The sequence below is a fragment of the Mustela lutreola genome, chromosome 7 (genome assembly GCF_030435805.1).
Source record: "Mustela lutreola isolate mMusLut2 chromosome 7, mMusLut2.pri, whole genome shotgun sequence".
Lineage (NCBI taxonomy): Eukaryota > Metazoa > Chordata > Mammalia > Carnivora > Mustelidae > Mustela > Mustela lutreola.
The window spans coordinates 59,365,725-59,381,984 of record NC_081296.1 but is presented as its reverse complement, the minus strand read 5'-3'; the positions used below and the strand labels follow the sequence as shown (position 1 = coordinate 59,381,984).

The 16,260-nt window shown below is 38.3% G+C and overlaps 1 protein-coding gene across 1 annotated transcript; it reads right to left on the bottom strand.

The window, feature by feature from the left end:
- Positions 1-12,818: 12,818 nt before the first annotated feature.
- LOC131837151 (olfactory receptor 4F15-like) lies at positions 12,819-13,760 on the bottom strand. Its single transcript, XM_059183404.1, is given in 1 exon segment — positions 12,819-13,760. A coding segment is annotated over 1 exon segment (942 nt).
- Positions 13,761-16,260: the final 2,500 nt, after the last annotated feature.

Genomic DNA, 16,260 nt, shown 5'->3' with positions numbered 1-16,260 from the left:
CTAAAATTTCTGTGCATAATTTCTGTGCATAATCTTTTCTCAAGACAAAACTGTACAAAAGATTCTTCAAAATGGGAAATAATTAGCTACACAGGAGAGTGATCAACAGTTGTTACAGAGAAGTCTAATATTGAGCCCAGTATTAGCTTCTCTTGGGGGACTCTTTGAGTCACATTGACTTCCCCATGAGAGAAATAGTGAAAGAGAAATTGCATGGTAATGAGACAGAGGGGAAGAGGGATGGTTTGTAGGCAGTATGTTGGTTTGTGTAAAAGTATCCTTATATTGGTTATGTGATCTTTGAGATGAAATGCTTAGAAGAACTGAGCTAGGGAATGAGGGTGTGAAAACATATCCTGAGTGTACAGACATACCTTCACTCATGTACCAAACTGGAAAAAATAGATGTAAAACCCTTGATATTTAGAGATAATTTTTTAAAAAAGATTTATTTATTTATTTTAGATAGAGACATGAGAGAGCATGAGAGAGGAAAAGGTCAGAGGGAGAAGCAGACTCCTCACGGAGCTGGGAAACCAATGTGGGCCTCAATCCTGGGACTCCAGGATCAAGAGCTGAGCCGAAGGCAGTTGCTTAACCAACTGAGCCACCCAGGTGCCCTGTAGATATGATTCTTAAGCTTGACAGTGGGAGAATATATTGATCATTTTCCTCTTATTAGTCATAGCCTATGTTAACCTGTATATATTTACCTGTGGTCCCAAACTTTGGAGAGTTGAGGATGAAGGTCTTCTTGAGTGCTTTCAACACTTATTTTTCCTGAGTTGAGCCATACAAGTAAAATTTGTATGTAATTAGATCAAGTTCTTATGAAATCAAGGGAAAGAGATAAAATCAAAAGAAAATGTAGGGAGTTAGAGTTGTTTCTAAGTGGAGCACGTTTACCTGAAGGAGATACTCATTCAAAGGACCTATGATAAGGCTTTGAAACAAGCCTAGTGTATCTCTGTAAAAGTAAGGCTTTCTTGATTATTGATGTGCAAATATAAAGAATAAGATCTCCAGGCTATCATGGGGCTCCAAAGTGTGAAGGATCTATCTTTGTTTAGAACTGCATTTGTTTAGACCTGTATTTTATTTTCTTGGGTCAGAAACAAGTAAGAATCTTAATTTTCTAATTACAGAATGAAGTTTCAAATTAATTTTCAAAATGTATTGACATTGAACCTAATGATTCATATATTACCCCTGGGGCTAATATATGTTTATTATAAAATTAAAAAATTATAAAAAAAGTATTGACATTGCAAAATGTATAAACAAGGATACAAACTGGAGAATACTGCGGGATGATAAAAAATAAATAGGTAAGTAAGGTCACTTGCATTAATCCTAGTATATATCAGATGATATATTTATTTGCCAAGAAGAAGCAGAACTACTCTAAGATAAGAGGAAAATTTCTCCTGTTGCTTCCCAGCCCTCCAAAAGCTCTTCTGCTACACAGTGACCCATAAAATCATTCTATCATGTCAGTGTGCTGCTGTCCCGATATACCAGTGTTCTAAGTCAGACCCTGGATACCAGGCAGAACAACAGATTAAGATGAATGAGCAGCATCTAGGTAGAAATAAAGTCCTGAGGAGTTGGTCAGGTCAATCGACATAGAGCAAGCTGTGATTTGAGAGGGATCCTCTAAGGAATGGATCTTGGGTTTGCTTGGTAACAGAAAAGGCTGCTGGGTCAAGAGGAGCAGGCATTGCTAATGTAGAGTTTATGAGACCTAGAAGTATTAGAGAGGATGGAGACCACGAATTTATTTGTTGCCGCAGCTGCGATTGGCCAAAGCTTTGAATTGGCTTGAGTCTACAAAAGGTACTCATTAGTAGATTTTACTGTAGAGTATTCAGGACACAGAGACAGAGAAAATTAACTGAGAAAAGGAGAATGAAAAGAACGGAAGTACTGTAATCCTATGACCTTTGGCTGAATGTATAAAGAAAGCTCAAACAGTATTCAAGAAACTATTCACATTATTTGTTTTTACTCTTTGTTGGTTTTATTCATTTATTTAATGATAAGCATTTATTGAGCATTTTCTGTAGAGTTGTTACCCATTAATGTTATAGTAGTAGCTATGATGGACCCAACCCCTTCCTCACATGGAACTTCAACTCTAATGAAGAAGACCTACATCAAATAAGAAATTATTATAATTCATTATTACTTTATTAATTATTATTATTGATATTACCAAAAGTTGCATTATGGAGTGGTATAATATATACAATGGAAGGAGTTCTTCTGGACCCAGGATTTTGGAAGTGTTTCTTGATAAAAGGATGTTGAGGGGAAAAAACCCATCTACTGAGACAAGATGGCGGGGAAGTAGGAGGAGGCGCCCTTTCAACCTGTACCCTAAAGTGAGCTGATTACCTTCCAAAAAACTCCGATCACCCACGAAATCAGCCTGAGATCAGAATTATATATGTTTGGATCTCTACCGGAGCAGAAGATGCCAGTGGGCAGGTAAAGTGGAGTGGGAAAGTCACACTGATATCAGAAGATAAACCAAAGGGGGAGGGAGCCACCAGAGGCAACCCACTGGAAAGTAATATCCCAATACGAGAGTGCTCTGCATCTGGGGACCAGCATTAACTCGGGAGTCTGGTAGAAAGCACTCAAAAAGAGCAAAGGATGGCCCGGGGGAAATTGTGGGAATCGGGGTGTTAGGGTTAAGTCCCCAGACCAGGACAGCCACCTCTGGTGAAGAGCCAGAGAGAGTGCGGCAGAGAAACCAGGTCTTGGTCCCTGAACCACCAGCGTGCATGAGAGTATGTGGCGCCCTGCTCCCTTGAAGGGCTGGGGGCCTCACCAGCCAACAGAAGCACAGACTTTTTGCAGATCCCATGCGAGTGCGCTGCCATGCCATCAGAGTTTGAGCTGTGCCCCACACCCTCTCCTGAGAGCTTGCACACAGGCGCCAGCCTGGTGCTCTCAGACCAGAAAGACAAGGCACTCCCAGCCCAGGCCAGCAGGAAAATCTCAGTGTGCGATCACTGCTTGGAACCTCTCTGGCAGTTTGGAGCTGCCCAGACAGCTGCCACTGCTGTGGTTTTGGGTACAAGCAAAAAACCTGAATCCCCAGGGACCGCGACTGGGAACCTGCTCTGCCAGTGGCCAAGAGGGGATTTTTTGGGGCTCTGCAGCCAGACTGAGGCTTCTCTCTGAGAGGGAGGTCAGGGTGCAGTTTGCTTTCCTTTAAACCTACAAAACCCATCAAAAGTGGTCAAGGCGAGAGAGAAAAACCAAAGTGAACAAATATAAAAGCTTCCAGAGAACAAAAGCCTGAAAATAACAGTTTCCTCGGAGCCCACCCACTTGAGGGGGGCAGGAGGACTTTACTCAGAGAACACCATTGACTGAAAACCCACGTGGCAGGCCCCTCCCCCAGAAAACCAACCAGGAAAGGAAAAAAAAAAAAAAAAGAAAAAAGACAAGAGAACAACCACTACTATTTCATAGGACAATTTTTATTAATTTGTTCCCACTATTCTGGCTCATTTTTTTATATAGATAATTTTTTATTATTATATAGATAATTTTTTAACCTATTTACCATCACAGTGAGATGTCCAGTACATCAAATTCCATAATAACCTTCTAACCTGAACTTTTTGATACATACATCTGTGTTTTCCTTTTGCATATCTATTTTTTAAATTTCTTTTTTAAAAAATTTAGTTTAGTTTAGTCTAGTTTATTCCTTTTTTTAATTTTTATTTTTTAATATTCATATAGAGTTAAAATTCAAGGTAATCCCCTTTCCCCAATCAATGCCACCCCTATAGGTAAACCAATTCCTAATCCCCCTTTATCTTAGGAAAGTTGAGTCCTTTAACAAAGATATCAAGATACATCCAGGAAGAATCAAAACAACCTTCTTCACCCACACCGAGAATTTACAACCACTCTCCCAGTATTTCTGTGTTTTTGTGTTTGTCCTGATAGTATATAAATATTACACTCGGGGTTCTTTGTGACAAGGTTCTTCCTTTATTGGCATATATATATATATATATATATATATATATATATATGCAAATATATATATATATTTTTTTCTCTTGTCATATACTTTTATCAGCCTTTTTTTTTTTTTGTCTGTTTTTGTTTGTATAATTCATAAATCTTACCTTGGGGCCCATTTGGGCTGAACCTTCTCTTTTATCTCACCAATAATTCCTGTCTCTCTCTCTCTCTCTCTTTTTTTCTTTTCCTTTACTTTTTCCTCTCATTTGGGTGGGGAACCCTGATTTCTCAGAAGTGTTCCATGGTGCACCTTGACTGCACCATGGTTGATACATCCAGCTACACCCGTTCAGCCATCTCTCACCAAAATGACTAGGAGGAGGAATGCCCAACAGAAGAAAAATACAGAGGATGGACCTTCTGCAACAGAGCTAACGGCTATCAACATAGACAATATATCGGAAAGAGAATTCAGGCTAACAATTATCCAGGCAATAGCTAGGTTGGAGAAAGCCATGGATGACGAAACGGAATTGATTAGGGCCGAACTGAAAACGACCAGAGATCATGTTTTCAATATTAGGGAAGAGCTGAAAGCTACCAGGGATGAGTTTCAAAATGCTCTCGATGAGTTCCCATCTAATCTAAATTCTCTCAAAGCTAGAGTAACTGAGACAGAAGATAGAATTAGTGATCTGGAGGACAAACAGATAGAGAGAAAGGATCTGGAGGAAGCCTGGAACAAACAGCTTAGAAGCCACAAAAACAGAATCAGGGAAATAAATGATGCCATGAAACGTTCCAGCATCAGAATTATTGGAATCCCTGGAGGGGAGGAGAAATAAAGAAGTCTAGAAGATATAGTAGAACAAGTCCTTCATGAAAATTTTCCCAATCTCGTGAATGGAACTGGCATTCATGTATTAGAGGCTGAATGGTCTCCACCCAAAATTATACATTCCAAAAAAAATCACGACACCTGATAGTCAAATTGAGGAATTATAATTTTAGGTATAATCTCTTGAAAGCCACTAGGGCAAAGAGGCTCCTTACTTACAGAGGAAAGCCCATCAGAATAACGTCAGACCTGTCCACAGAGACCTGACAAGTCAGAAAAGTCTGGCAAGATATATTCAGGGCACTAAATGAGATGAACATGCAGCCAAGAATACTTTATCCAGCAAGACTGACATTCAAAATGGATGGAGAGATAAAGAGTTTCCAAGTCCGGCAAGGCTTAAAAGACTCTGCAACCACCAAGCTGACACTGCAGGAAATATTAAGGGGGGTTCTATAAAAGAGGAAAAATCCTAAGAATAGCATTGAACAGAAATATAGAGACAATCTACACAAAGAAAGACTTCAAAGACAACTCGATGTCAATAAAAACGTATCTATCAATATTCACTCTCAATGTGAATGGCCTAAATGTGCCCATAAAATGGCACAGGGTTGAAGATTGGATAAAATGACAGGACCCATCCATATGTTGTCTACAAGAGACCCATTTGGAACCTAAAGATACATCCAGCCTGAAAGTGAAGGGATGGAGAAACATTTTTCATGCCAATGGGCCTCAAAAGAAGGCAGGGGTAGTGATTCTCATATCAAATAAATTGGATTTTAAGCTAAAGACTGTAGTCAGAGATACAGAAGGACACTACATAATCCTTAAAGGGACTATCCACCAAGATGATCTAACAATTGTAAATATCTATGCCCCCAATATGGGAGCAGCCAATTACTTAAGAAAACTGTTAATCAAGATAAAGAGTCATATTGATATGAATACACTAATCATAGGAGATCTTAACACACCTCTCTCAGAAATAGACAGATCATCGAAGCAGAAAATCAATAAATAAACAAGAGCATTGAATCACACATTGGGCCAAATGGACCTCATAGATATATACAGAGCATTCCACCCTAAAACAACAGAATACTCATTCTTCTCAAGTGCACATGGAACCTTCTCAAGAATAGACCACATACTGAGTCACAAACCAGGACTCACAGATACCAAAAGCATGAGATGATTCCCTGCATATTCTCAGATCACAATGCTTTGAAACTGGAGCTCAATCACAAGGAAAAGTTCAGAAGGAACTAAAATACCTGGAAGCTAAAGACCACCTTGCTTCAGAACGCTTGGATCAACCAGGAGATCAAAGAAGAACTGAAACAATTCATGGAAACCAATGAGAATGAAAGCACTTCGGTCCAAAACCTATGGGATACAGCAAAGGCGGTCCTAAGGGGGAAATACTTAGCCATCTAAGCCTCCCTCAAAAAAATTGAAATATCCAGAACATAGCAGCTGTCTCTACACCTTAAAGAACTGGAGAATCAACAACAAATCAAACCAACTCCACACATAAGAAGGGAAATCATCAATATTAGAGATGAGATCAATGACGTAGAAACCAGACAAAAAGTAGAACATATCAATGAAACTAGAAGCAGGTTTTTTTAAAGAATCAGTAAGAGCGATAAACCATTGGCCACCATAATCCAAAAGAAAAGAGAGAAATCCCAAATTCATAAAATTATGAATGAAAAGGAAGAGATCACAACTAAAACCAAGGAAGTAGAAACAATCATCAGAAGTTATTATCAACAGTTATATGCAAATAAGCTTAGCAACCTAGATGAAATGGATGCATTCCTGGAAAACTATAAACTCTCAAAATTGAACCAGGAAGAAATTGACAACCTGAATAGACCAATATCTAGTAATGAGATTGAAGCAGTGATCAAAAAACAAGAGCCCAGGACCTGACAGATTCCCTAGGGAATTCTACCAAACTTTCAAAGAAGAAATAACACCTATTCTCCTGAAGCTGTTTTTAAAAATTGAAGCAGAAGTAAAACTTCCAGACTCTTTCTATGAAGCCAGCATTACCCTGATACCCAAACCAGGCAAAGACCCTACCAAAAAGGAGAATTTCAGACCAATATCACTGATGAATATAGATGCTAAAATTCTCAACAAGATCCTAGCAAACAGGATCCAACAGCACATTAAAAAGATTATCTACCATGACCAGGTGGGATTCATCCCTGGGCTACAAGGATGGTTCAACATTCGCAAATCAATCAATGTGATACAGAAAATTAATATGTGAAGAGAGAAGAACCACGTGGTTCTCTCAATTGATGCAGAAAAACCATTTGAGAAAATCCAGCATCCCTTCCTGATTAAAACGCTTCAAAGTATAGGGATACAGGGAACAGTCCTGAACTTCATCAAATCTATGTATGAAAGACCCACAGCAAATATCATCCTCAATGGGAAAAAGCTGGCAGCTTTTGAGATCAGGAACAAGACAAGAATGCCCACTCTCACCACTCTTGTTCAACATAGTATTAGAAGTCCTAGCAACAGCAATCAGACAACAAAGAGAAATAAAGGGTATCCAAATTGGCAATGAAGAAGTCAAACTCTCTCTCTTCGCAGATGACATGATTCTTTATATGGGAAACCCCAAAGACTCCACCCCCAAACTACTAGAACTCATACAGCAATTCAGCAACGTGGCAGGATACAATGTTAATGTACAGAAATTAGTGGCTTTCTTATACACTAACAATGAAAATACAGAAAGGGAAATTAGAGAATCGATTCCATTGACTCTAGCACCAAGAACCGTAAGATACCTGGGAATCAACCTAACCAAAGCGGTAAAGGATCTACTCGAGGAGCTACAGAACACTCATGAAAGAAGTTGAAGAAGACACAAAAAGATGGAAGAACATTCCATGCTCTTGGATCGGAAGAATAAACATTGTTAAAATGTCTATACTGCCTAGAGCAATCTATACATTTAACGCCATTCCAATCAAAATTTCGCTGGTATTCTTCAAAGAGCTGGAGCAAATATTCCAAAAATTTGTAGGGAATCAGAAGAGACCCTGAATCCCTAAGGAAATGTTGAAAAACAAAAATAAAACTGGTGGCATCACATTACCTGATTTCAAGCTGTACTACAAAGCAGTGATCACCAAGACAGCATGGTACTGGCATAAAAACAGACACATAGACCAGGGGAACAGAGTGGAGAGCCCAGATATGGACCCTCAACTCTATGGGCAAATAATCTTTGCCAAAACAGTAAAAAATATACAGTGGAAAAAAGACAGTCTATTCAATAAATGGTGCTGGAAAAACTGGACAGCTATATGTAGAAGAATGAAACTCAACCATTCTCTTACATTGTACACAAAGATAAACTCAAAATGGATAAAAGGCCTCAACATGAGACAGGAATCCATCAGAATCCTCAAGGAGAACATAGGCAGTAACCTCTGTTATATCAGCCACAGCAACTTCTTTCAAGATATGTCTCCAAAGGCAAAAGAAACAAAAGTGAAAATGAACTTTTCAGACTTCATCAAAATCAAGAGCTTCTGCATAGCAAAGGAAATAGTCAAGAAAACAAAGAGGCAACCCACGAAATGGGAGAAGATATTTGCAAATGACAGTACAGACTAAAGGTTGATATCCAGGCTCCATAAAGAACTCCTCAAACTCAACACACACAAAACAGAGAGTCCTATCAAAAAATGGGCAGAAGATATGAACAGACACTTCTCGTATGAAGACATACAAATGGCTATCAGACACATGAAAAAATGTTCATCATCACTAGCCATCAGGGAGATTCAAATTAAAACCACATTGAGATATCACCTTACACCAGTTAGAATGGCCAAGATTAGCAAGACAGGAAACAACATGTGTTGGAGGGGATGTGGAGAAAGGGGAACCCTCTTCCACTGTTGGTGGGAATGCAAGTTGGTGCAGCCACTTTGGAGAACAGTGTGGAGATTCCTCAAGAAATTAAAAATAGAACTTCCCAATGACCCTGCCATTGCACTCTTGGGTATTTACCCCAAAGATACAGATGTAGAAAAGAAGGGCCATCTCTACCCCAATGTTTTTAGCAGCAATGGCCACGGTCGCCAAACTGTGGAAAGAACCAAGATGCCCTTCAATGGACAAATGGATAAGGAAGATGTGGTCCATATACACTATGGAGTATTATGCCTCCATCAGAAAGGACAAATACCCAACTTTTGTAGCAACATGGACGGGACTGGAAGAGATTCTGCTGAGTGAAATAAGTCAAGCAGAGAGAGTCAATTCTCATATGGTTTCACTTATTTCGGAAGCATAACAAATAGCATGGAGGATATGAGGAGTTAGAAAGGAGAAGGGAGGGCGCCTGGGTGGCTCAGTGGGTTAAGCCGCTGCCTTCGGCTCAGGTCATGATCTCAGGGTCCTGGAATCGAGTCCCGCATCAGGCTCTCTGCTCAGCAGGGAGCCTGCTTCCTCCTCTCTCTCTCTCTGCCTGCCTCTATGCCTACTTGTGATCTCTCTCTGTCAAATAAATAAATAAAATCTTAAAAAAAAAGAAAGAAAGAAAGGAGAAGGTATTTGGGAGAAATTGGAATGGGAGGTGAATCATGAGAGACTATGGACTCTGAAATCAATCTCAGGGGTTTGAAGTGGCAGGGGGTGGGTGGTCGGGGTACCAGGTGATGGGTATTATAAAGGGCACGGATTCCATGGATCACTGGGTGTGGTACAAAAACAATGAATACTGTTATGTTGAAAATAAATAAAAAAAGATGTTGAAACTGAGAGTTGAAGAATGAATAGATATTAATAAACAAAACATGAAGGATAGATGTTTGAGACAGAGTGATTAGCCAGGACAAAGTCTCAAGATGAGAGAGAATGAATTTTTTTTAAATATTTTATGTATTTATTTCCTTTTTTTTAAATTTATTTTTTATTTATTTTCAGCATAATATTATTCATTATTTTTTCACCACATCCAGTACTCCATGCAATCTGTGCCTTCTATAATACCCACCACCTGGTACCCCAACCTCCCACCCGTCCCCCGCCACTTTAAACCCCTCAGATTGTTTTTCAGAGTCCATAGTCTCTCATGGTTCACCTCCCTTCCAATTTCCCCCAACTCCCTTCTCCTCTGCATCTCCTCATGTCCTCCATGCTATTATGTTATGCTCCACAAATAAGTGAAACCATATGATAATTGACTCTCTCTGCTTGACTTATTTCACTCAGTAGAATCTCTTCCAGTCTCGTCCATGTTGCCTCTGATGGAGGCATAATACTCCATAGTGTATAATGACCACATTTTCCTTATCCATTCGTCCACGAATTGATTTTTTTTTTATTTCTAAAGAAAGTTTCAAAACAGATAGGGACAGAAGACCACTGAGTGTGCTCCAAGACTCATTTACATGTTTCTTCCTCTTCATGCCTGCTTATACTTTATTTAAAATTCAGTATTACTCTTGTGATTTAAGCATTTCTTCTGTGCTCCAATTAATGTTTTTTAATGGCAAAAAAGAAAGATTTTTTTACTTATTTTATTTTAGAGATAGAGAGAGAGACAGAGGGGTAGAGCCTCAAGCAGACTCTGTCCTGAGCACAGTGCCTGATGTAGTACTGAACTCTGGGTTCAATTTCATGAGCATGAGATCATGACTTGAGCTGAAACCAAGACTCTGAAGCTTAAGGAACTGAGCCACTTGGTGCCCAGAGAAAAATGAAGTTTTAGGCAAGCAAAAGAAAATAAAATTTCCTCTGGAATTGTCCTCTATCCAGGAGAAGAGGATGAGGGCCAGGTCTTGGTCACCTCATAAATCTTAAAAAGTAGTTTATATTTTAATTTAAGAGCACTGACAAGTATGTGAGGGTTTTTTTTTTTTAAGATTTTATTTATTTATTTGACAGAGAGAGATTACAAGCAGGCAGAGAGGCAGGTAGAGAGAGAGAGAAGAGGAAGCAGGCTCCCTGCTGAGCAGAGAGCCCGATGCGGGACTCGATCCCAGGACCCTGAGATCATGACCTGAGCCGAAGGCAGCGGCTTAACCCACTGAGCCACCCAGGCGCCCATAAGGAGAAAAATCATGTACTTAAATTTATACTTATAAAATCTCTCATTCTGTATGTAGATAATGGGAATAAAGGCAAATCAGCTTTGAAGGGAGAAGACACATAGTGACTCATACTCAGTTTGAAAAATGACATGTGAAGAATTAGACAAGAATGGTGACATTTGTTAGAAAACAAAGGACATATTTAGGAGGTGTTTAGAGGTTGGAATTAATATGATTAATTATGAGACAGTTTAGTTTCAGGTCTGCTGAGTGGGAGATTCCCTTGAAGCATCAAGTCAGTAAACAGTTAGATTTATGAAGTAGGAACTCAAGAAATAATACCCTGGCTTAAGAATAAAAGGTCTTAGCAGAGATGGTAATTAAAGCCAAGGGAATGGGTGTTCCCTAGGGAAAGAATATGGAGTGAGAAAAGACCAAAGATGCAATTCTGAGGAACACTGAGTTGGGTGGTGGAGCAGATGAGAGAACCCCAGAAAACTGTTACTGGGAAGGAATTCCCTAAGAGTAGGTGGAAAAGTGGGAGACTGTACTATCTCAGAAGCTCAGTGGATTATTTATAAGAGGGAGTGGTTAGCAATGATCAAGTAAAGAACTTTCCATCCAGATGAATACCAAAGCTTTAAAAGAAGTATTAATGATTAATTTACATGGAGTAGCAGATATGTTATTGAAAAGGTTCCTGGAGAAACACTGGACAAAAAACATAGGCATTATTTTCCTTAATTGAACAGATTTTATTTTCAGAGAAGTATAAACAAGTAAATGAAAACATGTGTACTTTAATAAAGCACTTATTCCAAATTAGAAGTGCTCAATCAAATTGAATATGCCTTACCAGTTTTGACTTTTTACTTATCTAAGATACATAAACTTTTGGGGGAACATTTTTTCAGGTCAGGAAACCATATTCAAAGAAACCAGAATCTCTAAACATACATCCTAGGGTGATTATTCTTTTGTGAAACAGTAATTAGTTTTATATTTTAATTAGTTAATTTTTTCAAGATTTTATATTCTTGAAAGAATTTATTAATTTATTAAAATAAATACATTTAATTTATTTGAGAGAGAGCACAAGCTGGGGGCAGTTGCAAGGGAGAAGAAAAGGCAGTCTCTCTGCTGAGCAGGGAGTCCCACATGGGGCTCAGTCTCAGGACCCTGAGATCATAACTTGAGCCAAAGGCAGATGTTTAACAGACAGAGCCACCTAGGTGTCCTGAAAGAGCAATTACTTTTATATATTTTTTAAAGAATAAACTAGGATGTTGAATATTTGAAAATCTTCATCTTTAGAATAGTAGAAAGTGAGACAAAATCTCAGAAATCTGGTTTGTATTTATTTGAAGTATTTATAGTGCAAAGAATTATCCTTCTTTATTTACAGCCAATCAAATCTAAACAACTAAAACAGCTTGCTTAACCTGATAACAAATAGTTGATTTTGTTTCTTATTCTAAGTTAAACTCAAACTAAAATAAAAATTCAAAGTAGAATTTATTGATTTTGATTGACTCAAAGTCACATTTTATCTATTAAATCCATAGGTTACCATGAGATATATTTATCATTTGTTTGAGGCATGTCTTCATAATTGAGAGTAAATACAATTAGCAAGTCATAGAAAATGGTATTTGAATGTAAGTTTACTCCTATGAATTAGCTCAGTTTTCTGTTCTCACCTTCTTTTCAATGTAAGTTGGTGATGTCAATTTATTCTGTCATTAGCAAAATAACGTCACCTCTGACTCAATAATCCATCTCTACAGGGAGAGTTTTGTTGAACTGTCATGACAATAGTAGTTCTTACCATTGTAATGATGGCAATCACATGACTTGCAGGGGTTTTGGTGAGCCCAAGCATGTTGTATGTGGATCTGCTCCATTCATTGTGAGATCCCACTAGGACCCAAAATCCGTTTGCTCAGTCTTCTCATGGCCACTCTCATGTCTTTGTTTCTTAATGTATAGATGGCAGGATTCAAGAGGGGGGTGATAGCAAAGTCAACAATGAACAAGCACTTATCCAGTGATGTTGTAGGGAAAGGCCACACGTATAGGAACATGCATGGTGTAAAAAACAAAATCACTACAGTGATGTGAGCTGACAGTGTGACAAATGCTTTGGACAAGTCCCCTGAAGAACGTTTCCAGACAGTGACCAAAATGAAGATATAGGATATAATTAAAGAGAAGAAGGTAGCCATGGATATGAACCCACTGTTAGCGATGATTACAAACTCCAGCTTGTAAGTGTTTACACAAGCGAGTTTCATGACCCGAGGAAAATCACAGTAAAAACTATCTACTTCATTAGGGCCACAGAAGGGCAAGTTTATAACAAAAACAAACTGAGACACAGCATGGATTATCCCCACTATTCAGGCAGCCACTACAAAGGAAACACACATTTTGGGGCTCATGATGGTCAGATAGTGGAGAGGCTTACAGATTGCAGTGTACCGGTCATATGCCATGGCTATGAGCAGCACCATCTCACCTCCACCCATGACATGAATAAAAAATATCTGTATCATGCATTTTGGAAAGGAAATGATTTTGCAGTTAGTGAAAAGATTAGTGATTGTTTTGGGCACTGTGGTAGAGGACAGACCTAGATCAAGGAGAGAGAGGTTGGCTAACAGGAAGTACATGGGGGTGTGTAAATGAGATTCAGTAATTACCGTGAACACAATGAAGAGGTTTCCCAGGATAATTCCCATGCAGAACACAGAGAAAAACCAAAAGAGAAAAAGATGCATCTCCCATGAATTTGAAAGTCCAATCAATACGAATTCAGACACCACAGAGTCATTTGTTGTATCCATTGGCTCAATCAGTAGAGAAGATGCTGAAGTATTCTAAAGGTAGAAAATAAGGCAGAATTGAGAAATATGGGAACTGAACATTGACATGTTGTTTGCCCATCAGTGATTTTGTGTAAAATATGTTGCAAGTGTCTAATTTAGAAGTTAGAACACATACAGAGGAGAAAGGGGAAAGGAAGAAAAAAATAGAAAATAAAAAATCAAAAGTTAGTCTAGGGTGACAGGGAAAGAAATCAGGTGAGAATAAGGCAGGTAAAGTGGAGGTTTAGCAGTAAAGAGTAACATCTTCCTGGTAGAGACATTCTTTACCATGCTCATTGTATAAAATTTGGGCTTCTTCTGTCTTCTCCATATATATTCAAGAAAATGACTTCTGTGTCATAAACAGCCATAATTTGAATGTTCAAACCCTTAATCATATTTGTGCACAAATACTGTAGCAGAATGTACTCTTTGATTATTCTTTTACTTTGTAACTGCAAAATTTCAAGCATTAATCACTCATGCAATAATGAAGTGACTAGACAATGAGTGTAAGAGTGTTGACTCTAAGAGGAATCATAGCTTAAAATGAATAGGCTTAGCCCTCTGATAGTTTCCAATATTGTGACTGCAACCAATGCCTTGGATAATTAAAATGTACTTTAAATTGGTGAAACGCTAAAACTTTTTGGTTTTGCCTCAGGTTGTGATGTGCAGATCACGAGATAGAGCCCTGTGTGGAGTCAGAGCCCTGTGTGGGGCCCCTTGCTGGCCTCTGTGCTCAGCAGGAGTCTGCTTGAGATTCTTTCTCCCTCTCTCTTTGCCCCTCCCACTTGTGCGTGCTCTCTGTCTCTCCAATAAATAAGTAAATCTTAAGAAAAAGAGAAAGGTTGAGCATATGTATATATAACGTATTTGGGTCCATTCATTGTTTAATGTAAAAGGAAAAATTAAAGGTACATTTCAAAGGTAAGTTTAGAAATGAGAAGATATTCAGAAAGGGGTATTTGGTAAGATGAGGTAGGCCATCATAAAGAAGCAAATTTAGACTTGCTGAGATGTCCACTAAATTATTAAGATTAATTATTTACAAAGGAATATGCATTTGGTGTGCTCTTTATAATGATACATTAGAAAAATATGTAAATTATGAGTCAACATGTTAGATCATTTTGGATAATGACATTTTAGGTATTTTTAATACTAAAAATATTGACCACCTATGTTTTGTAGTTTTCTATATTAACCATGTGTTTTAATAAAAATCATGAAAAGGAGGAAATGGACATACAAATACAGAGAATAAGCTGGTAGTTTCCAAGGAGAGGGTAGACAAAATAGTGTAAAGTGGAGTGGGATATAAGACTTGCTATAATGGAATGAAAGTTACAGCACAGAGAATATAGTCAATGACACTGTCAGGTATGGTAGCTACACTGTGTTGAGCATAATCAACATAATAATTATTGAAAGGAATTGAAAGGAAAGCAATAAGAGAGAGAGGGGCAAGAACAGGAAAAAGAATTCTGTGAAATATATGGTTAGAGTAGAGTATGCATACATATGCTAGAAATGGATTATTAATTATTACTATTGTTATTATTTTGTTACCAAAATTTTCAACAAATGATGATTTCTGGGTATACTATGAAGAAAACCTTCATTTTTCATACCTAATTTTAACTAGAAAGGTACAGGCTTCCTTGCTTAGAGAGCACTAATATACATGAATGAATTTTGGGTCAAGGAATAAAATGACTGGTAATTGGATGGCATTTTACAGAATGCTAGTGTTTTTATTATTTGGCACAGGCAAGTCCTACACCAAGAACAGGAAAACACTAACAATAAGCCGTTCTTTACCTTGCCAACTGATTTCTTGTTCCTTATATTTTTTTATAGTCTCTAAAAGAGAGAAAACCTATCTCTTTAGGTATTTGATGGAAATTTCTGAATTTTATAAGAATCTAGGTTCTTATTTTAGCCATGGGATGAAATATGAATAATCTATGTGACTTGGCCATGGATTGGTGTCGGAGGGGCATGTAGCTGATTTTTGATGAGATACAAAACAATGACTTCTGTAGAAGGTTTTTTTTTCCCCCCTCAGATTAAAATACAAAGATTAATGTAGAGAAGTCTCTTCTAGCTCTTCCATTCCTGCATTCGATATTAATGTGATGCCCAAAGATGCAGCAATCATGACCTTTGAGAGTCTCTATGTTTAAGATGATATTATGAACAGACAGAAATATAATCCAGTCTAAAAGGTCTTTGACGGATGTCAGCAAATGTCTGCCTTCTGAGGACACCTTGGTGGTTCAGGTCTGCCTTCGGCTCAGGTCATGATCCCAGAGCTCTGGGATCCCAAGCCCAGCATTGGGCTTCCTGCTCAGTGCGGAGCTTGCTTCTCCATCTCCCACTACTCCTGCTTGTCCCCCCTCTCTCACTCTCTCTGTCAAATAAATAAAATATTGGGTATTATGGAGGACACGTATTGCATGAAGCACTGGGTATG